At 39.9% G+C, this 22,934-nt stretch overlaps 1 protein-coding gene across 1 annotated transcript in view; it reads left to right on the top strand.

The window, feature by feature from the left end:
- Positions 1-2,204: 2,204 nt before the first annotated feature.
- LOC136875882 (lactosylceramide 4-alpha-galactosyltransferase-like) overlaps positions 2,205-22,934 on the top strand; it is a 100,962-nt gene continuing 80,232 nt past the window's right edge. The window contains exon 1 of the mRNA XM_068228238.1: positions 2,205-2,279. Coding sequence (XP_068084339.1) covers positions 2,205-2,279 — 75 coding nt within the window. The remainder of the gene's footprint in view (positions 2,280-22,934) is intronic.

Here is a 22,934-nt window from a genome sequence, read left to right as displayed (position 1 = left end):
TCTGTTTGAACATCTTCCGCGCGATTGAAGCACTTTTCCCAATCTGCAGCAGTCACACGGTCGATGGCTTCTGACGTGAGTTTTTCTACGCCCTTTATTTTGAATGTTTTGTTCCTCTCTGCCACTTCTCTCTTGACTTGAGCCCAAATCAAATCGCATTCACTATCCATTTTTAACTGCACTTACGATGCGAGCTCAACAGCTGCTTGACAGGTAATGACTCGGGTAAGGTGGCCTGGAGCGGTTGGGCTTCAGTTTGACAGCACTGCACGATCAGCGTTGCCAATCCGTGCCCAGGGGTAAGCGACTCTCGACCATCTGTCGCTTCGCCGTTCCCATATCTGACGACAGCGCAGTTTTCCTCACCCGCCTAATTCGGTGGCCGCGACAATAGTTCAACTGACTATCTGTCAGGCCTGGAGTCCTCGTATTTGGCTACGAAGAGTTGACACACAGCTCCACGTGACAAATTCAAAATACTCTGTCGCCCTCGCACGATCTCGTTTCTCTGTCTCGCTGGGTGTTGGCCAGTAAATTTGAACTGAATGTTCGTTTCGTTCCGGGGTATTCACAAATAATCCAACGGTCTCTAGCTCTCTCTATGGGGTCTTCAGGCTCTACATAGCGCTACATTAGGATTATACTGGCTGATTAAATGTTTTACACATAAATTTATGATATTAGGATAATTGGACTGTGACCATGGTGATACGTTTCTATAGTGTTACGAAACAGATATGTCATTACTTTTTTAAATATTTACAAATTTGTACAACTGCCATTCAGGAGGTAACGCCATCTGTAATGTATACATAAGTTGAGAGTTCATTTTGGCGAATGCTTTGTTATTTAAATTGTCCTGCGGATAGTATAGGCCTACTCTAGTAGCAACGGAAGTAGTAGTAGTAGTAGTGAGAATAATGAAGGTGGTGGTGATTATTGTTTCAAGAGGAAGTACAAATGGGCAACCATCCACTATTAAGTATTAACACTAATCAGAGGGAACATACGGAAGGGGTTCAATACTTGGAAAAACGAAGGTATCGATCAAGGAAAGACAAAAGCCACGAAGGGCGTGAAAATGAGACTTCCTAGGCCTCGTAAACCTAACACCGTCGGGGTCGTAAAATAAGAAGAGTTCGGATAGAACAGATGAAAGTGAAAAGTCTTGCACAAGTAAGTGGAAGCAATACCAGGACAGGTAAGGGCCCCGTGGTTGCCAACTCATGCTACCAAGCTCAGAGTCCCTTTTATTCGCCTCTTACGACAGACAGGGGACATAATTGTCGAAGTTGTCGCACCTGTCCAGTTTTATGAAATATGACCCAGCTGTCTTACCTTTTTAGTAGGCTTCAATAGTGTAAGACCTAAAGAAGTACAAAATACGCAAGCAAATGCACCCTAAAAACCAGCTAAATGTGCCCTAAAAACTAGCTCTATATGACCTAATAAAAGGTATGACTTAAGCATTTGAGAGATAGGTAGCAAGTATTAGAGTATTACTAACATTAAACGTGACAAAAGTGTTAACCGATGTTACAGCTGACACATTTCATCTTGCAAACCGACAGAGCGACAGTAGGTAAATTAAAACTGAAGATGGTCTTCTGTGGTTTCCCATTTTCACACGAGGCAAAGCTGGGACTGTACCTTAATAAAGAGCACGGCCGCTATGTTCCCACCCCACGCCATTTACTGACCCATCGTCGCCATAAGACCTACCTGTGACGGTGCAACGTAAAGCAACTTGTAAAAAAAGTCCTGTTTAACTTTTTTGTCTCGGATTTATCAGAAGAACTAGCTGATGCTTTAATAAGTTTATTAAGTTAATATGATTTGGATATTCATTTATGCAGGGGTCAATCATATGAAAACGTTACTAAAATGGCTGGTATTTAGTCCGGTCTTCAAACTATAAATAAATAAATAAATAAATAAATAAATAAATAAATAAATAAATAAATAAATAAATAAATAAATAAATAAATAAATAAATAAATAAATAAATAAATCCTACTGCAGTGCATATGTGTTCCGTATGCAGCAGTGTGTTATCCTCAAGCGGCTTCATATTTTCTCTTTGTTACAACACATTTTCACATTCTTCTCTGCTTCGATTAGACGTTGGAATGTTTTGCAGGCAAAATTAAATAGTTCAGTCTCCGTAAAACGACCTTCATGAATACTCTGGTCAGGGCTTCATGATGCCTGGTGGTGGTGGTGGTGGTGGTGGTGGTGGTGGTGGTGGTGGTGGTGGTGGTGGTGGTGGTGGTGGTGGTGTCAGCGGTTGAGGAGTAGGATTCGGCCTACAGGTGGCCACGGCTGGTGCGTGAACCGACAGCTCTGCACTCCGACCGAGCAGAGAAGCGGTGGCTACGGCTCTACCGTGGCTCTACGCCCCTGTATTCGGAAGACGGAGAGAGGCTGGTTCCCACCGTCGACTGACCTGAGAATGGTTTTCCGTGGTTTTCCATTCTGCTGCACTAAGGCGAATGCCGCAACAGTTCCTAGTATAGGCCACGGCCGCCAACCTTCTCCGAGCATCTCCTTCACCGCAACAATTATGACGGCCTGAGAGACAGAGTCGCCGTCTAAGAGGCCCGCCAGTGCCTTCAGGGGAGGAATGAAAACATTTTAGTGGTGGTGGTGGTGGTGGTGGTGATGGTTATTGTTTTAGAAGAAAGTACAACTGGGCAACCATCCCGTTAATAGTAATAAGAAGGGAAAGAGAAGTGATCCGATACTTCGAAGAATAATACCGGTAAAAAAAAGACAAGGGCCACGAAGGGCAGGAAAATGAAAGACTCCCTAAGCCTCGCATACATAATACCGTCGGGGTCGCAAAAGAACAATAGTTGACCAAGGGAAGTAGTGATTATTGTTTTAAGATTAAGTACAACTAGCCAACCATCCTCTCCTTTTCCTACCACTTTTCCCACACCTTGTAGGGTCACGGGCGCGAACTGTGTCACATGTATATTTGGCTCCGTTTTACGGCCGTATGCCTTTCCTTACGCCAACCCTATGAGGAGGGATGTAATCGTGATTGTGTGTTTCCGTAGTTGTTGGTAGTGTGGTGTGTTATCTGAATATGAAGAGGACATTTTTGGGACACACACATACAATCCCCGAGCCAGAAGAATTAATCACACGCGATTAAAATATCCGACCCATCCGAGAATCGAACGCGGGACCCCTCTGAACCGAAGGCCTCAACGCTTGACCATTCAGCCATGGAGTCGAACCAGGCAACAATCCTGTATTAACATTAATCAGACAGAAAAAATCGAAGGGGCTCGGTACTTCGAAAAATGAAGATATCGGCTAAAGAAAGACAAGGACCGCGAAAGCCGTGGAAATACAAGACTCCCTAAGCTTCGTAACCTAATACCGTCGGGGTCGGAAAAGAACCAGAGTTGACCAGGGTAGATATGACAGGATAGAATAAAGTGAGGAGCCTGACACAAGTAAGTGGAAGCAATGCCGGAACTCAGCTAAGGGCCCTTGATCGTCATCCCACGCTCCCAAGTTAAGAGTCCCTGGGGCCTCTTACGACAGGCAGGGGATACCGTGAGTGTTAATCTTCCGCCCCCCACCCATAGGGAGATCTTTCACCATCTGCAAAGGTCTGTAGGAATGTAACAATCCTGCGCCTAATTCGTATTGCCATCAATTGGAAAGACGGGGCACTTGAAGGGAAGAACGCCCGAAACAATTTTCTGGGAGGGTGTTTCACAGTCTGTTCAAGATGCTCAGCTCTCACTCGTTCGTGAACGATTCGTCTGAAAACACTTGCTCTGTAATCTTGAGCAATAATATGTGACTCATCACTAAATGTTTCCAGTCATTGGAGCTCCAAGATTGTTTTCCAGCCATCCGTGTTTCTTCATGACATAAAGTTTGTGGAGAAAAATACAAATTCTATTCCATTTTGGCCACCTAAAACTAGGAATTATAAAAAAAAGAAATTTATATAGACCCTGCCTTCTGTTACCTAACTCCTTTCATTTATTAAAATATAAAAAATACTTAGCGAAAATACGCACAAAATGTAATTCGACGCATCTAACCGATTCGTACAATGCCACAGCTAATGCAGTTGTGCAGACTCGCGAAGCAGCCTGTACAAGAGCGATTAGTATCTGATACACAAAACCTTAGTTGCGCACGTCTGAATTGTTCCTTTGGTGAAAGTTTTATTGTATAGTATTGAATTAAAATCTCAAGAAAAAGTTTATTACCGCAGTTAAGTTGATAAACTGTAAACCCTTACCTCTCTGTTGAAATTCGCTCAAAGAGCATAAAGAAATTTGCAGTTTTTAATGTTGTTGTCTACCATCCACCCCCCCCCCCCCAACCCCGCCAACGGCGAACTACAATATATTCTCCAAACTCCCGGTAGACTTTGTGGTCTATGCAGTCTTATACCTTCCTCCTCTACCCCCTCCCACCACCCAACTTCTAAATCCCAATCGCCGCTACTGTTGACAGATGTCCACAACTGCTTTTTTAAATTGGTTTTCTGGCCTTCCGCCCACAATCAAGAAGCCTACGCCCTACGTTCAAGCGTCAATTTCAATCAATCAATCAATCAATCGCTACTGATCTGCATGTAGGGCGTCGCCCAGGTGGCAGATTCTCTACCTCTTGTTTTCCTACATTTTTTCTTAAATGATTGCAAAGAAATTTGAAATGTATTCAACATCTCCCTTGGTAAGTTATTCCAATCCCTAACTCCCTTTCCATTAAATGATTTTTGCCCCAGTTTGTCCTCTTGAATTCCAACTTTATCATCATATTGTGATTTTTCCTACTTTTAAAGACACCACTCAAACGTATTCGTCTACTGATGTCCTCCAGCGCCATCTCTCTCTCCACTGACAGCTCGGAATATACCACTTAGTCGAGCAGCTCGTCTCCTTTCTCCCAAGTCTTCCCAGCCCAAACTTTGCAACATTTTTGTAACGCTACTCTTTTGTCGGAAATCGCCCTGAACAAATCGAGCTGTTTTTCTTTGGATTTTTTCCAGTTCTTGAATCAAGTAATCCTGGTGAGGGTCCCATACCCTGAAACCATACTCTAGTTGAGGTCTTATCAAAGACCTATATGCCCTCTCCTTTACACCCTTACTACAACCCCTAAATACCCTCATAACCATGTTTAGAGATCTGTAATCTTTATTTATAATAATGTTTATGTGATTACCCCAATGAAGATCTTTCCTTATATTAAGACCTAGGTATTTACAACGATCCCCAAACGGAACCTTCACCCCATCAACGCAGTAATTAAAACTGAGAGGACTCTTCCTATTTGTGAAACACACAACCTGACTTTTAACCCCGTTTATCATAAAACCTTTATCGAGGTTATTTTGCAGTTGCTCACAATCTTCTAATTTATTACTCTGTACTGAATAACATCATCTGCAAAAAGCCTTATCTCTGATGCCACTTCCTTACACATATCTTTGATATATATAAGAAAACATAAAGGTCCAGTAATACTGCCTTGAAGAATTCCCCTCTTAATTATTACAGGGACAGATAAAGCTTCGCCTACTCTAATTTTCTGAGTTCTATTTTCTAGAAAAATAGCCACCCAGTCAGTCATTCTTTTGTCAAGTCCAATTGTACTCATTTTTGCCAGTAGTCTTCCATGCTCTACCCTATCAAATGCCTTAGATAGGTATATCGCGATACAGTCTAATTGACCTCCTGAATCCAGGATATCTGCTATATCTTGCTGGAATCCTACAAGTTGAGTTTCAGTGGAATAACCTTTCCTAAACCCAAACTGCCCTTTATCAAACCAGTTATTAATTTTACAAACAATAATCCGAAAGAATGCTTTCCCAAAGCTTACATGCAATGTATGTCAAACTGACTGGCCTGTAATTTTCAGCTTTATGTCTATCACCCTCTCTTTTATACACAGGGGATACTATATCAACTCTCCATTCATTTGGTATACCTCCTTCATGCAAACAATAATACATAAGTATGCCAGATATCGTCCTATATCCCAACACCTTGTCTTTAGTATATCCCCCGAAACCTTATCAATTCCAGCTGCTTTTCTTACTGTAAATGTCACAGCTGTCATAGGTAAATTTTAATACTCCTTTAGTATTAGTCACCTCCTCTATCTGGACATAATCCTTGTAACCAACAATCTTTACATACTGCTGACTGAATACTTCTGGCTATTGAAGATCCTCGCATACACACTCCCCTTGTTCATTAATGATTGCTGGAATATCCTTCTTGTAACTCAGTGGCGGCTCGTGGCTGTAAAGTATGGTGAAGGGCTATAACCCGTTCGGTTTCGAGCGACAGACTTAGATACTACGTGCTTTTGGTTGTTTTGTACTCGGACCTCGAACCTGTGACTGGTGGAGGGTCCACAACGTGACCAAAAATTTATGCAGACCGGATCGCTGTGTAACGTCACAGCGCGGCAACCATGTGGCTGCCTTTGCTCTACAACGCAAAGTAGAGATAAGATCTGACCGGGAGACTAACAATTAGAAGCGCGGCACACTCGAGAAGAGCTAGACATTTTGTCGTGTTTTCACTTATGACGCACAGCTGTTTACTGACGCTAGAAACCGAAAAATTTATAGTAGTAGAGAATATGTATATATTTCCATTAATTGTTTTCTTAATAATTGAACTCACCTATTTTTTGTACATCAAGTCGATCCTCCGGTCCTTTAAAACTGCGTACTAGTCGGTAATGTCTTCATAGAATGGTTGTTTGTTCATTAACTGCAAAAGTATTTCTTTCAGAATAGCAATATTCACCAATAAGATAATCTCTCTTCTGAAATTGCGTTTCTGAGGTATGTTTTTATACGTTTTAGGCAAGAAGAGATTCTTTCCACTGACGCAGTAGTAGATGAGATGGATAGAATAAGGAAGAACAATTTATAAGCGTCTTTATCTTCGTAAAGCATTTGGAACATCTTTTCAGTAGAAACATGTCTGTACTTTTCATCGGCAGACAAAATAGTGTACCCGACACCTACCCTAAATGGCTCCGGCGAGAAATCTACAGAGCGATACTGGGTAAAAACAAATATGCGCTCATCTTAAATTATCTTAGCGGCATACAGGGTAGGAGAAACGGGGCATACCTAACTATAATGAGAACACATTCCTATACAGTTTAAATTAATTCATTCGGTTTATGAAAACCCTGATGATTACGGAATTGAAACATATATACACAAATGAAGTACATAACTGATTTTACGTCTGTTGTGGATTATTTATTGACTCACTGGAATACACAGTTCACCTTGCCGATGGGATTTAGCCACCGCCGACGCTAATTACGTACACCTCATGTTACACAAAGCATCATAATAATCGCACATTATATACAAAAATCACGTGAGGCATACCTCCTTCATCCCAACATTGGGGAATACCATTGAACTCGTCCAGGACTGATCTGATGACCCCAAAGATGAACATTTGGCGCTGAAAACCCTAGCTAATTTAGACTCAAATTAATAATAATAATAATAATATAACAAATATCAGTAACAATTACCGTGTCGCTTATTAGAAAATATATTATTCTGCCGTGTTGAATATTCCAACTACTAGCCACATTCATTCTGGCCTTGATTTTCAGCCCAAAGTTTCCCCTTCTTTGAGGCGTACTCACACAAAAAAACACATCAGGCAAAAGGTCAAGCATCCCCCCACTTGCTAGGGTGGTCATTAACTTCACCTTTCACGGGCAAAACAAACCTTCTGTTTAAAGACACGTCGTTCCGGGGTACACCTCGATAATACTGAGGTCAATTCCTCATTCATCAAACCGCCTCAAATTCGAATAAAACAGCCTCAATCCAACACGTATTTTGCTCATGGCCGAACCCATGACTTCGTATGTCACACCTACCTCACATCACGACATCGGTTTATGATACTAACATTTGCATAATTATTATCATTATCGTCATTATTATTATTGTTTATTATTATTATCATTATTATTGGTTTCACCTGTCCACTGACTTCCTTACGTGATTTACCTTCCACATGCACGCAATAATGATGCAATACACCTCGTAATCAGATCGGAATTAGGTCATACCTGGTAATTAAATCATATCAAATCATCACACGGTAACTTCCTCATAATTACCATGTAATTAAATAGTCCCACGATAATTAACTCACAATTAAACGATAATTAAATTGTCACACGGTAATCAACTAATAATTAAATATTCACACGGTAATTAACTCATAATTAAACTGTCAAACGGTAATCAACTCATAATTAAATATTCAACGCTCATTAACTCATAATTAAACCATAATTAAGTTGTCACATGGTAATCAACTCATAATTACATATTCACACGGTAATTAACACATAATTGAATATTCACACGCTAATTAACTCATAATTAAATATTCACACGCTAATTAACTCATAATTAAACCATACTTAAATTATCACACGGTAATTAAATCATAATTAAATTAAAAACAAACTGATCAAAACAACCCAACTTAAGTTGAAACAATCCCTAGCTAAATATTTCAATGGAGGGATTGGGGTATCAGACCTGTGAGCATCTCTCGAAATTCTGGAACTCCTTACGTAGCTTAAATTACAATACTTACTATTCATGAAATTATCAATACTAGATTAACTACACCTATCTTAAATTATCAGTCCTTGAGTTTACGAAACTAATGGTCTTATGATGAATTAACTAACTACGGTTTTCCCAAATTATTTAAATAAATGAATCCTCTCCCGCACACAAATTTCTCAGAATCAAAAGTTTCCCCTATTTACAATTAAAATCACTCAGATCTGTTATCAATAAAATAAAAAACTACGTGCTCATGTTTGGCACTTCTACATTCAAATAAGGTTACATCCCTAGCATTATAGCGACAGCTTATGACAAATAATTTCCGCCCCTTCTATCCATGCCATTTAATTAGAAAAGTACTCTCTCTATCATCTGATGACATCTTGTCAGCTGGAATGGTCCATATCGGGGTTTAGTGCTGATCCATTGGCACCAAAGCGATCACTGGTAGCTCCATTTCACCATCAAGACGGAAATCCATGTCCTCGATTGATGATGTCACTTGCAGTTTCCTAGGCACAGAACACGTCACTATTTTATTTCCACAAGACGTCCGATTGCGTTCAGCGCGGGTGTCCGGCCACGATTTCGGATTAGTACCTTGTAGTCCGTGGTTCAGTATCGAATTACATTGTATCTCTCAGCCACTGTTCATTTATTACTACCGACACGGTCGTGTAATAATAATTTTACAAGTCGAACTGAGTGTTCGCAATTCGACACAATTTAAATATTTAATTAGTAGCGTCACGTATGTCAGCTCTATGTAGTATTCACACGAATTACTCTCCTGCGCTTAAATTTTAATTTTCAATTCACTAAACGAAGAATTACTACGAGCTCAGCTAAACATAGCTTCGCCCTCCGTGAGCTGAGAGTTCCGAATGAGAAGCTGCACCCTTGGCAGTGCTTTTTACAAGAAGGCAGTTCCCCCAATTAAAATATGCATATGGCCTATCCATGGCCCACTAGAGGTCAAATAGTGCGACAACTAGGTGACCAGTATTCACCTGATGTGAATGAGACACATCCGTGCGATTATTTTTCGTACGATCTCCCGTATTTAAAGTTTTTCCTGTTTCCCCTTCTACTCTGGGGTAAACTCCCGCATCAATGAGGTATTTTGACACTAACTAGATGGCCCCTGGTAATTTTCCATGCAGATATAACGAAGTATTCTTTCTCCATCCGTAAGTTATCACCCAAGAGGACATTATACACTCTAAATGAATGCCCCAATTATAATGATCTCTTCTAAATTGAAACGCGACGCCAAAATTCAGATTTTATTAATTTTCAAATCGTAGACAATCAAGTTGGTCAAGCTGATTTAAAGATGGCTCCCATATTTCGCTTCGAAAAAGTTTGCCTCCCCTCGCTTTCTTGAACGTGAGATAGGGATGACTTCTCTCAAGTTACGTCACAGTGAACCACCGATTGCAGCCCCACCCATGACTTCACGGGCTTCACTCTTCTGCGGGCTCACCGCTGGACAAGGAAAGATGTTGCGCGATAGATCGCAAATAATGAAATTCTATAGAATAAATTGTAAAGACTTATTTCATCTATCTCAATGATATTGATATTAATTAATTTCGTGATTTATTTCCTCAAATAGCATTGCGTCTGCAATTTAAATGACCAGTCTTAAACAGAGGTCCTTGGATCATGCCCCTGTCGGGTGCAATAGAGAGTTCGTTTCTTAAGCGATGCATCTTGGAAAACACAGATCCAAAGAAATTTTGCACGTTTGCAAGAGCTCTAGAAGGAAAGCACGTGTTGTATTCTTCAAATTTTGTGTTATCGGCTAAGCAAACAAATTTAATTTTTTCACAATCGCGAAAACTCCCATCAATATCCATCAAAATGTTATCCAAAATTTCAAAATATAAAATTCGATACATCTGAACACATTCGTCCTGTGACGTTATGTGCAACATAGTTAAGATATCTTGAGAACTTTCTCCAAAACTAGTCTTTTCATCGCAGTTGAGAGAAAAAACTACCAAACGATGTCTGTGCATAGGCATCACTGCACCGAGGAGTCGATCACATCAAACCAGAAAAGGAGCAGAGTGAGCGGAAGCAGTACTGGGGGGGGATAGTAGGAGGGATTTACCGTGGTTGGTACCAAAAATCAAAAAAGAACACCACGTTACAAAAAAAAATTAGATGACCAAGTGTATTGGAAACAGCAGCTTTAACGAGAATACAGTACACACTAACATTTTTGGAAAAAATAGATCCTCAAATATACCCTGGACATTGTAGGAAAGTATCAAAGGGATAATTAAGCTAAAGCTACAGAATAAAATTGACCAATATATATATATAAGAGATTAAAAAGGAACTGCCATGCAAGGTCCGTGCTTTAACAGTCTTTCCAAAGTTATACAGATAACCATCTCAGATGATATATTTCTTATGTAGAGTTTCAAAACCTTTGAAAGAACAACTTTTTTTTTGGTCAATAAAATTGGTGAAAAAAGTTTATCACAATATACACCTTGTTAACCAAGAAGATATAGTCCGAGCAAAAATCCCAGGCATTGATTACAAAGACAAAATAGCTCGGGTCCCCGTTTTAGAGGAAACGTTTTCGAAAGGGGACTAACCCACAGATAAGTTTGGACAAAATTTACAAAAATCGTTACAATAGAAACACTGTGTCAGCGGGAATCTCGACCATATAATGGAACTAGATCACAAAACCAGTTTTCTCAATTATTACTATTATTATTTTGAAAAGAGAGGTGTCACACACACAATCACCTCAAAAGATAATTATTAATATTATTATCTGATCAAATTTGGAGGGAACAAGTACACTTTTACCATGAAGATCAAGAAATATTTGGCCACACTAAAAAAAACCAAATACGCCTCCAGGGCGCCCTAATATAAAAAGCATACACACCTAATAAAATAGAAAAGAGTAGGGTAAAAAGAAGGATCTGTACAATAAGGATAAGTGAGGATGAAAAGAAAAGGAAACTCCGACTGCGTAATGCTGGAGAATGTTTGATCTGCCAATAGATTTTTTTTCAGAATCGTCTAAGGTTGTGAAAGTTTCTGTTTTACGATGTTTAGGCTCAGTCCACATCACCAAGTGTTCAGCACTAAAAATCAATTAATCTTAATCAATTTTGAAGGTGGCAAGGAGTTAGACTCAAAACCAAGGCCTTGAAAGTTTTCATAGCATGCCATCACTCAACATGCCGAAACAGGCCGAGTATTAAAGTTTCCAAAACAAGTTTAGTAAATGATATGTTTAGCTCACCAAAGTCCTTTCAGAATAACTCCATCAGCTGGTAGGGAAGAAAATGGCGCAGCACACGGTAAGCCGTGCGAGGTCCGTAGTCCCTCCACACACACACACACACACACACACACAAAAACACTATTTTACAGAAGATGATGCCAGTCTGCCGAAGACGGGCCAAGCAGTCCAATATATACACGCCCGGAAGAGAAGACTAGTTCATTCGAGAAAGATCAAGTGACGTGGCAGATGACGTAGTAGGTGCAAGGCAGACAGAAAGACAGCGGTCAGTGTGTCGAGAAAAGTCGGAGGGTAACGACAGGTGATCAAAGTAAGGTAATTCCAATGATAGGAAGAAGATTGATAACCAGAGCAGACAATAATAATAGCATTATAGTCTTGTAGAAACATAAAATTGTAGAGTATGTGGAGATGTACATGCGACGAAGTTTGCAGAAACTCGTAGAACGTCGATGGAGAGGTTATGGCAGTAGCACGTTACATATTCCTGCCACCGGGCGGAATCCGAAGGATGGGCGAAAGCAGGTAGGCGTAGCAGCAGCAGCAGGGATGTCCAAGAGCAGCTTCTCCACCGGAATCGCTGATGGGCGACCAGAAGAAACGCAGTATCGGAAAAAAGAAAGAAAAAAAGGAACAACAGAAGTATGGAAAACAAAGAAGCAAGCAAAACAAGGAAAACAGAGAAAGAGAAAGGGAAAGGGAAAAGGAAAGAAGAAGGAAGTAGGAACAATGGAAAGCGGTCCGGACCAAAGCATAGTAGACTTTAAGTGGCCAAATATAAAAATTACAGGAAGTTTCGCATGAAAATAAAAAGCAAGGACAATACAAGAAAGGGGCATGGGAGAGTCTGACATCAAAAGTGTGTGTGGGTGGAGGAAAAAAGGACTGGGTGAGCCAAAAAGAGTAAAATAAATTTTCAGAGATGTGGACCAGAACAAACAAAGCAAACAGAAGGTAAATCCAAATACCAGATAGTAAACATAAAAGAACTCTCCCTCAGTACGCAAGAAGGTTCAGGAGGAAAATTTCTTAAGTTCGGAAAAATGGGCCTGCCGAATATCCTGAGGGTTGGAGAGAGACTGCAATTGAGCAGTAACCAAAGAGGGGAAAGAAAGAATTCGGTATGGGCCAATCCATAAAGAGGAAAGCTTAGCCGAAATATGATGTTGGGTAGAACTAATGGGATGGTTTTTTAACAAAACCTGATCAAAAAGCTTGAACTTAGGCGGACGAAGACGGGAATTACATGTTTTACGGTAAAGTCCCTGGCATGATTTAAATTACCAAGAGCTTCCCGAAGTTAAGAGTCAGTGAGTAAATGAGAAGGGGTAAGCAATAAAGAGGGCAGGTTCCAGTTTAAAGATAAAGGAGTATGAAGATCTCTTCCCAAGAAGAGTTTGGCGGGAGAAAAGGAGGTAGAATCATTAACAGTAGCATTCAAAGCTAGACAAAAGTGAGGGAGTTCAGTATCCCATGACTTTTGATCTTGGGAATGAAAAATGGAAAGAAAAGATTTAAGATTCCGGTGGTAACGTTCAACAACATTTGCCTGAGGGTGATAGGGTGAGGTACAGACCTTTTTGATACCATAAGAAAAACAGAAATTATAAAAAACTTTTGAAGTAAAAATTGACGCGTTATCAGAGAACAGAATTTTAGAAATGCCTATAAGAGGAAAAACGTGATTAGTTAGTAAATTAATGATAATCTGGGAAGAAATGTTACGTAATGGGCGTACAACAAGAAATTTGGAAAAACCATCCAATAAAGTAAAGATGTAGGAGTTTGATTTGGAAGATTTGACCAAAGGACCGACAATGTCGATATAGAATTTCTCGGCCGGGTAAGTAGAGGGAGAGGCTGCATATGTCCCAAAAGGTTGATGATTTTGGGGCTTATGCTTTTGGCACAGATCGCAAGATCGGACCCAAGAGAAAACATCCTTTCGCATTTGGGGCCAATAAAACTGAGAGGCAATGCGAGAATAAGATTTCGCCATTCCAAAATGTCCACCAGTAGGGGATCCATGAAAATATTGAAATATCATGGGGCGTAATGCGGAGGGGAGAACCAGACGAGGAGTAGCCCGAGGAGTAGGTTTAAAGACAAGGAGTTGATTTACAATGCGAAAAGGCCCAGAATAATCATTAGAAGAAATATCGTTTTTCAATTGTTGGCAGTATGGATCGAGATTTTGATGGTCTTGGCAGGACTGAAAGGACAAAGGAAAATCAGTAAGAGAAGAAATAGAATTTACCATAGCAACCGGAAGGTGGTGTATTTCAGAATCAGCAAGATGATGATCGTCAAATAGGCGAGACAACGCATCAGCGACCGAATTTTGAAAACCAGAAATAAATTTCAAAGAAAATTTGAAACGTGACAAACGAAGCAAACAGCGACCAGTACGTCCAATTTTCGGAGCATTATTAAGTAACCAAGAAAGTGCTTGGTTGTCAGTGCTGACGATAAACTCGCGATGATCGAGATAGTCGGAAAAATGTTCAATTGAAAGGATTAAAGCAAGTGCTTCCCGTTCATAAACGGAATATTTACGTTCCACAGGTGATAGTAAGCGACTATAATAGGCAATAGGGCGGGTTTCGCCCTGTATAGTTTGATGCAAGACAGCGCCAATGGCGACATCGGAAGCATCAGTAGAAAGCTCAAATGTAATGTTAAAATCAGGAATTTGTAAGAGAGGAGCTTGGGATAGTTTAGTTTTTAAACAGGAAAAGGCATTTTGCTGTAAGTCACCCCAGTGAAACTTTACGCCTTTGCGTTTCAATAAGTTAAGAGGTTCGGAAAAATGGGAAAAATTACGTATATATTTTCCATAAAATCCAACCATACCAAGAAAGGAACGTAACTGCTTTAAGTTCTGTGGAGGTGGGACTTTATGGATGGCAGAAACCCTATCCGGATCGACAGCAACACCGTTAGAACTGAGAATATGACCTAAAAACTTAATCGAAGTTTGAGCAATTAAGACTTTAGAAGGATTAACCGTTAAACCCACGGAACGAAGACGCGTTAATACTTCACGAACATGCTGTAGGTGAGTGGAAAGATCAGGGGAATGGATCAAAATATCGTCAATAAATGGGAACAAATATTGATATTTTATGTCAGAAAAAGTGAATCAACAAAGCGTTGCATAATTTGAGAACCTAAATTAAGTCCGAAAGGAACTTTTTTAAACTGAAAAAGACCATTAGGAGTAATAAAGGCAGTGTAACGGGAGCTAATTTCGTCTAGGGGAATTTGATTGTATGCAGAATTAAGATCGAAAATGGAGTAATATTTGGCGTTGGAAAAATGTTGAAAAGCGGACTGCAATTTGGGCATAGGATAGGAATCGTAGAGTATACGCCCATTTAATTTACGATAATCTACGATAAATCTCGAAGATCCATCGGGTTTATCGACAATAAAGGCAGGGGAGCATAATTAGAAGAAGAAGGAATTATGGTTTTGTCCTGAAGCGTTTTATCAATTAATTGATTTAAAATTTTCATGCGAGGAGGGCTGAGAAAATAGGGGGATGAACGAACAGGAGTAGAATCAATTAAGTCAATATGAGCCTTGAAATTTTTGACCGTACCAAGAACAGGAGTAATGACATCAGAAAATTCAGTTAACAAAGAATCAATTTGATCAGAATGAATAGAACTGATACTGTGAGACATGGATGAAGTTGAAGAAGGATAATCAGCTATATTAATTAATGGAATAACCGTTGAAGAAAAATGAAAAGAAATCGTAGAGTTCATGGAATCAAAAATAAGACCAGTATGGGAAAAAAAATCATAGCCTAAAATAAGAGGACAAGATAATTCCGAAACAACAAGAAAGGTAAACGGCCAAGAAAAATGTTGAATTTTAACAGTGAGAGAAATATGACCAAGAACATCAATAGGGTGATTAGAAGCTGAAACACAACCGACAGTAGAAGGAAGAAAATGAAGGTGAGAAAATACCATTTTCAGAGATTCAAAGAAAGATAAACTGATTAAAGAAACAGTTGCCCCTGAATCAAGAAGAGCGACGGAGGGGACATTATTAATAGTCAAGACAATATGAGAAGTAGGAGGTACAAATGACGAACTTTCCGTCAAAACAAACCACGCTCTGCTACCATACGTGACGTTATGTGCAACATAGTTAAGATATCTTGAGAACTTTCTCCAAAACTAGTCTTTTCATCGCAGTTGAGAGAAAAAACTACTAAACGATGTCTGTGCATAGGCAACACTGCACCGAGGAGTCGATCACATCAAACAAGAAAAGGAGCAGAGTGAGCGGAAGCAGTACTGGGGGGGATAGTAGGAGAGATTTACCGTGGTTGGTACCAAAAATCAAAAAAGAACACCACGTTACAAAAAAAATTTTAGATGACCAAGTGTATTGGAAACAGCAGCTTTAACGAGAATACAGTACACACTAACATTTTTGGAAAAAATAGATCCTCAAATATACCCTGGACATTGTAGGAAAGTATCATAGGGATAATTAAGCTAAAGCTACAGAATAAAATTGACCAATATATATATAAGAGATTAAAAAGGAACTGCCATGCAAGGTCCGTGCTTTAACAGTCTTTCCAAAGTTATACAGATAACCATCTCAGATGATATATTTCTTATGTAGAGTTTCAAAACCTTTGAAAGAACAACTTTTTTTTTGGTCAATAAAATTGGTGAAAAAAGTTTATCACAATATACACCTTGTTAACCAAGAAGATATAGTCCGAGCAAAAATCCCAGGCATTGATTACAAAGACAAAATAGCTCGGGTCCCCGTTTTAGAGGAAACGTTTTCGAAAGGGGACTAACCCACAGATAAGTTTGAACAAAATTTACAAAAATCGTTACAATAGAAACACTGTGTCAGCGGGAATCTCGACCATATAATGGAACTAGATCACAAAACCAGTTTTCTCAATTATTACTATTATTATTTTGAAAAGAGAGGTGTCACACACACAATCACCTCAAAAGATAATTATTAATATTATTATCTGATCAAATTTGGAGGGAACAAGTACACTTTTACCATGAAGATCAAGAAATATTTGGCCACACTAAAAAAAACCAAATACGCCTCCAGGGCGCCCTAATATAAAAAGCATACACACCTAATAAAATAGAAAAGAGTAGGGTAAAAAGAAGGATCTGTACAATAAGGATAAGTGAGGATGAAAAGAAAAGGAAACTCCGACTGCGTAATGCTGGAGAATGTTTGATCTGCCAATAGATTTTTTTTTTCAGAATCGTCTAAGGTTGTGAAAGTTTCTGTTTTACGATGTTTAGGCTCAGTCCACATCACCAAGTGTTCAGCACTAAAAATCAATTAATCTTAATCAATTTTGAAGGTGGCAAGGAGTTAGACTCAAAACCAAGGCCTTGAAAGTTTTCATAGCATGCCATCACTCAACATGCCGAAACAGGCCGAGTATTAAAGTTTCCAAAACAAGTTTAGTAAATGATATGTTTAGCTCACCAAAGTCCTTTCAGAATAACTCCATCAGCTGGTAGGGAAGAAAATGGCGCAGCACACGGTAAGCCGTGCGAGGTCCGTAGTCCCTCCACACACACACACACACACACACACACACACAAACACTATTTTACAGAAGATGATGCCAGTCTGCCGAAGACGGGCCAAGCAGTCCAATATATACACGCCCGGAAGAGAAGACTAGTTCATTCGAGAAAGATCAAGTGACGTGGCAGATGACGTAGTAGGTGCAAGGCAGACAGAAAGACAGCGGTCAGTGTGTCGAGAAAAGTCGGAGGGTAACGACAGGTGATCAAAGTAAGGTAATTCCGATGATAGGAAGAAGATTGATAACCAGAGCAGACAATAATAATAGCATTATAGTCTTGTAGAAACATAAAATTGTAGAGTATGTGGAGATGTACATGCGACGAAGTTTGCAGAAACTCGTAGAACGTCGATGGAGAGGTTATGGCAGTAGCACGTTACAGTCCTGAGTAAAGGCGCTATACACTCGGATTCAACGCATATCCGTCATTTTGTTGGCCTTTTCAAATATAATTAGAAAATGCTCATCGGTCCTCTTGTTTCTTAGAAGACCACATTTTGTTCTTATTTCTGATATACAGTAGTTCACATCCAATGACTTCTTTTGCAAAATATCGTAAAGAATATCAGTTAGACAAAAAGTCATGAAACCCTACTGCCAGAAAAGTGAATTCAAAACTGTTCACGTCCTGAAAAAAGCCTCTGGCAAATAGAATACATTTGTCACCGGACTGTTCACTGGTAACTATATTTTCGAAGACTTCTTTCAGCTTTTTCCAGTCATCCACAATTACACTCAATAATTTGGAGTTCGAGCTCCAGCGGACAGGAGTCACGGTTGGAATGCGTGGCCCCGATACAGCAGAAATGGCGTACGTTCTCTTCGCCGAGTGATGGAAAAAAGGATGGTATTCTAGAAATTGATGAAAAAATATACATTTTCGTATTGTTTTACAACTCTGTTGTAAGACAAAATTTAATCTGTGCGCCAAACAGTGTAAAAATACTGCAAGAGGAGCTTTCTCTTTCATCTTTCTCTGGAGTCTATTTAAATGGCCAGACATCACGCTAGCACCATCGTAATATTGTTCTACTAATTTGTGCTCGTGATCGAATGGTCCCAAAATTTTGTCCAATAAAGCAAACAAAGCATCTGAAGATCTGTCAGCACTTACATCATGGAAACCTAAGAAACGTTCCCCTATAGCCCCGTCAGCATTAACAAACCACACAATTACAGAACACTGAGACACCTGTTTGATATCTGTCGTATCGTCCACCCGAACAGAAAACAATCAGCACACGTCAATTCTTTTTTTACGAAATCATCGATGTAAGTTATTCTGAAATACACTCGATTAACTCATCTTGAATACTCTTTGATTCGTCACTAAACACTTTTTTATCTTAGAATACTGGTTTTGTATTTCTGCAGGGCTCCTTGATACCAGCAATGTTAACAATTCATTAAAATTACCACGATTTATTGAATTTAATGTTTCGTCATGACCACGAAAAGCTAGTTTTTGCTTACTTAAATAGAGCACTGCATTAATTACCAACTAAAGGAAAAGCCTTTTTAAACGTACATCTTCATTGAACTGTACAATATACAGTGTAGCATTTTCCTTCAGAGCATCAGAGATCGTATTTTGGTTTCTTTGCAAAGTCTTCAAATCTAGCTGGCATTTTATATATTCTGCAATGTCTGAGTGCTTATGTAAAGAACGCGTTATGTTCAAAAGGGCTGAAGATCCTTCTTTATTCCAAACGTTATTTTTATTGCTAAAAAGCAAGCAGGGCCAACATAACAACTTCTGTAGAGCTGCAGAGGAGGACAGCCATGGAAATTCCTTAAACCACGATCGTTTAAACTAAGGCTGTAAGATTTACCGAAATGTTTCACTTCTTTTGTAGCACAAATTTGCAGTGATTCAGTAGGGCGACCAAAACGTAGAACTTCATTCTGATCTTCGTTTCTCCAACGCGAAAATGATTTTTATAATAAAATACACACTATGACATAAACAGGATACATGTTTAAATAAAACGACACAACACTACGAGTGAACCACGATGCGTAAGTACTCGTACTTCACACAGAATGTCGGAGGCAAGACGAGACATTCCGATCTTCCGGCAACTTCACTAGCACAATGCGCTATGAGGAAAGTACGCGGGTGACGTTACGGTTGTCATGGCAACCGCCAAGGCCACGCGGTACGAGGGAGCACTTGGGAGGTAGAGCAAGCTGCGGAATATTTCGTTTTCACTCAATCTCACGCACCGTACTTTTTTTTTTTTTTTTTGCTATTGGCTTTACGTTGCAGCGACACAGATAGGTCTAATGGCGAAGATGGGACAGGAAAGGACTAGGACTGGGAAGTAAGCGTCCGAGGTCTTAATTAAGGTACAGCCCCAGCATTTGCCTGGTGTGAAAATGGGAAACCACGAGAAACCATCTTCAGGGCTGCCGACAGTGGGGTTCGAACCTACTATCTCCCGAATACTGGCTTAATGGCCACACTTAAGCTATCGAGCTGTGGCCGGCGCTTTCGTGAGTTCCCCTGGTTCTCATCAAGTGATGCGAGCTCTTGGTGCTCCAAACGCCGTAAAAAAAGCATTTTCTTTCCGTAAAAGCAACAAATGTAATAAGAAAAATAACAAAATGGGTCAGTAATTTAATGGAAGCCAAGACAATATATGTCAAATTTCTCCGTTAATATTCGCCGTATTGAAAACCTGTACATAACGAAAATTGTTTAGAATATAATTTTCGATCTTTTACGTTTTTTGCGATTTTACCGTGTAGCAAATATCCCCGAAATATCTGTTTTATCTAAAACCTGTACATAACAAAGGTTACAGGAAAGGTCATTCCTGATCATTTACTGTACGTCTCATTCATTTTCACCGCATGAGGTATTATGATTGATGTATTCTCGAATTCAAGCATTTATGCCTGTTCATCTCTCAGAGGGCGTGGATATAAGTGCCGCTTAGCATCAAGTTGAGTTTTCCCATTCATTATAATGATAACAATAACAGTCCGACGCTGTGATTGAATGATAAGCGTACTGCCCTTCGGTTCAGAGTGCCCCGGGTTCGATTCCCGGTCAGGTGGGATATTTTAATAGCTCGGGCTTGGGGACTGGGTGCTTGTGTTTTCCCCACACTCTCCTCTTCATATTCAGACAACATACCATACTATAAATGAGCACAGAAACACGTAATAGTGATTACATCTCTCCAAATAGGATTTGCAACGGCCGAGAGGATTCGTCGTGCTGACCACACGACACCTCGTAGTCTGCAGGCTTTCGAGCTGAGCAGCGGTCGCTTGGTAGGCCTAGGCCCTTCAAGGGCGGTAGAGCCATGGGGTTTGGTTTGGTTTGGTTTTATATAGGATTTGCGTCAGGAAGGGCATCCGGCTATTAAACAGGACATGTGTGACACAGTTCCCACCCCCAACCCCACAGTTTTGGGAAGAACGGTAGAAAACGAAGAATTTAATTATAACAGTAATAACAATGCATTAGCTAAACCGATAGTAGCAAATAGAATGTTTAAAATACAGCGGATATCTACCAGTACTAAGCAAACCCGAGCACAGAATTAGGCGCACATCGCGGGTGGTCGATAATTGAGCCCTAAATACAAGTACTCCGGGACCAGGAAATCTGCTTCTTTTCACAGAGCAGGAAGTAGTATTTTCTCAAACTATATTGTATAGTGATATAAATATTATTATTGCTCATTGCGGGGATCAAACCGTAGCCATCATTAAAGGATTACTATACAGCACCCGGGGATCATGGCCGTTTCTTGTTTTCACCACTAAAGAGTAGCAGGTTTTCGTTAGTATTTCTATTAGTACAACGAGTAAAATGGTACAGTATATTATGAATGAATATGAATATTCTTTATTCTTTCTCCAGATCTACATAATATGTATATGATCCATTTATGTGGAGAAAAAATAACAAATCTTACCTAAACAAGCTCACAAAAGGAAAAGGAAAATACTGTCACCTGGTAAACAAACAGACACATGAACAAAAACAAATAATAATAATCATTTAAAAAAATGGCAATAGGCAGAATAAACACTGCCGCCTGACCCGAGATCAACCCTTATTCATAGTCTGATGGCCGTGGCAAAAATGTAGTCTGGGAGTATAATAATCAGAAACTAAAACAATAACACATTGCTGCATATTCCTATGTAGAGTGCGAACTAAACCCATAACACATTGCTGTGGAGTGTGTCTACACAATAACATATTGCTATATAGGATACAATAGTGTAAGCAGACGGTGACTGTTCTTTAAACACGCGGCATATCTCTTCCGGCCTGGTATGTTACTCAGCACAATCTTTTCTGAGCACTGACCTTCCTGTAATTCTACTTACATTGCAAACCCAGCTATCTTGTTACCTCCATTGCCGTGTCCTTGAGCACTGTTTCTCCTCCCGTTTCATTGTTACTTCCACTGCCGTGTCGCTGTGCACTTTTTCTCCTTACGTTTCATTACTATTGTCCGTTCCTGAATTCCACTGCCTCGCTACACTTGTTTACTTTTATCCACACACAGTTCACCTCCTGCTAATTTAATACTTGTTCACTCCTATTTCATCTGCAAATAACACACATCCTCCACTATTCCCTTTAGCTTAAACAATTACTTGCTACTACTGCTTGTTTTTTTACTTCTTGTCATTACACCTACGTCCAGGTTACTCGTCTTCTCCCACATTTCTTTCAGGCTCGAGCTCCTCCCTTTTGCCAAGCCACCTCGTGCTTCTGTCTTCTCCCTTTCACTCCGTTTGTGTGCACTCGTCACGTCTTGTGGTTCCTCCTCCCCCCCGTTCACTCCGTGTTTCTTCCTTTCGTCTCTGGCACCAAACTCCAACCTCATCTCCTCAATCCTCGTCTTGGTCTCCCTCCTCATCTCTTCACCGATAACCTGTAGGATCTTCTCTACCGTGATGTCTCCTTCTCGTTGCGAGCTCTTTTCTAATGCCCTATTTTCCTTGGTTTTTCCTTTGTTTCCATGCCCGTCTTCACCAACTATACTATCTGTACTTCGCATTTCTTCCACCCTCTTCCCCATTACCACTTCCTTCTCATTTTGCTCCATTTCACGTAATTTCGTTACTGTCCAATATTTGGTCCATTGACCATTGGTTACCACTAATAATTGACCGTTGATGTTGGCTCTTAACCCTTGCAATCGAGCCCGGACCAAATGTCTTTTCAGGGTGTTTATATTCTTGATCCCATCTCTTCCCATATCACTTTTAATCCGAATTTTTGCTCCCTGTATATTATCCGCTCCTCTTATCACTATTTCCGCCATCAGGGTGGAAAACAACTTCATTTTTATCGGTATGTTACCCCGTGCTTTACCTACCCTTCCCACATCGTCAATATCAGCTTCGCTAAAATTGATTTTCATCATTTTTTGGATGAC

This window comes from Anabrus simplex, chromosome 6, assembly GCF_040414725.1.
Source record: "Anabrus simplex isolate iqAnaSimp1 chromosome 6, ASM4041472v1, whole genome shotgun sequence".
In the NCBI taxonomy this organism is placed as follows: domain Eukaryota; kingdom Metazoa; phylum Arthropoda; class Insecta; order Orthoptera; family Tettigoniidae; genus Anabrus; species Anabrus simplex.
Note: the sequence above shows the minus strand (reverse complement) of the source record. Positions and strands in the feature narration are given on the sequence as shown.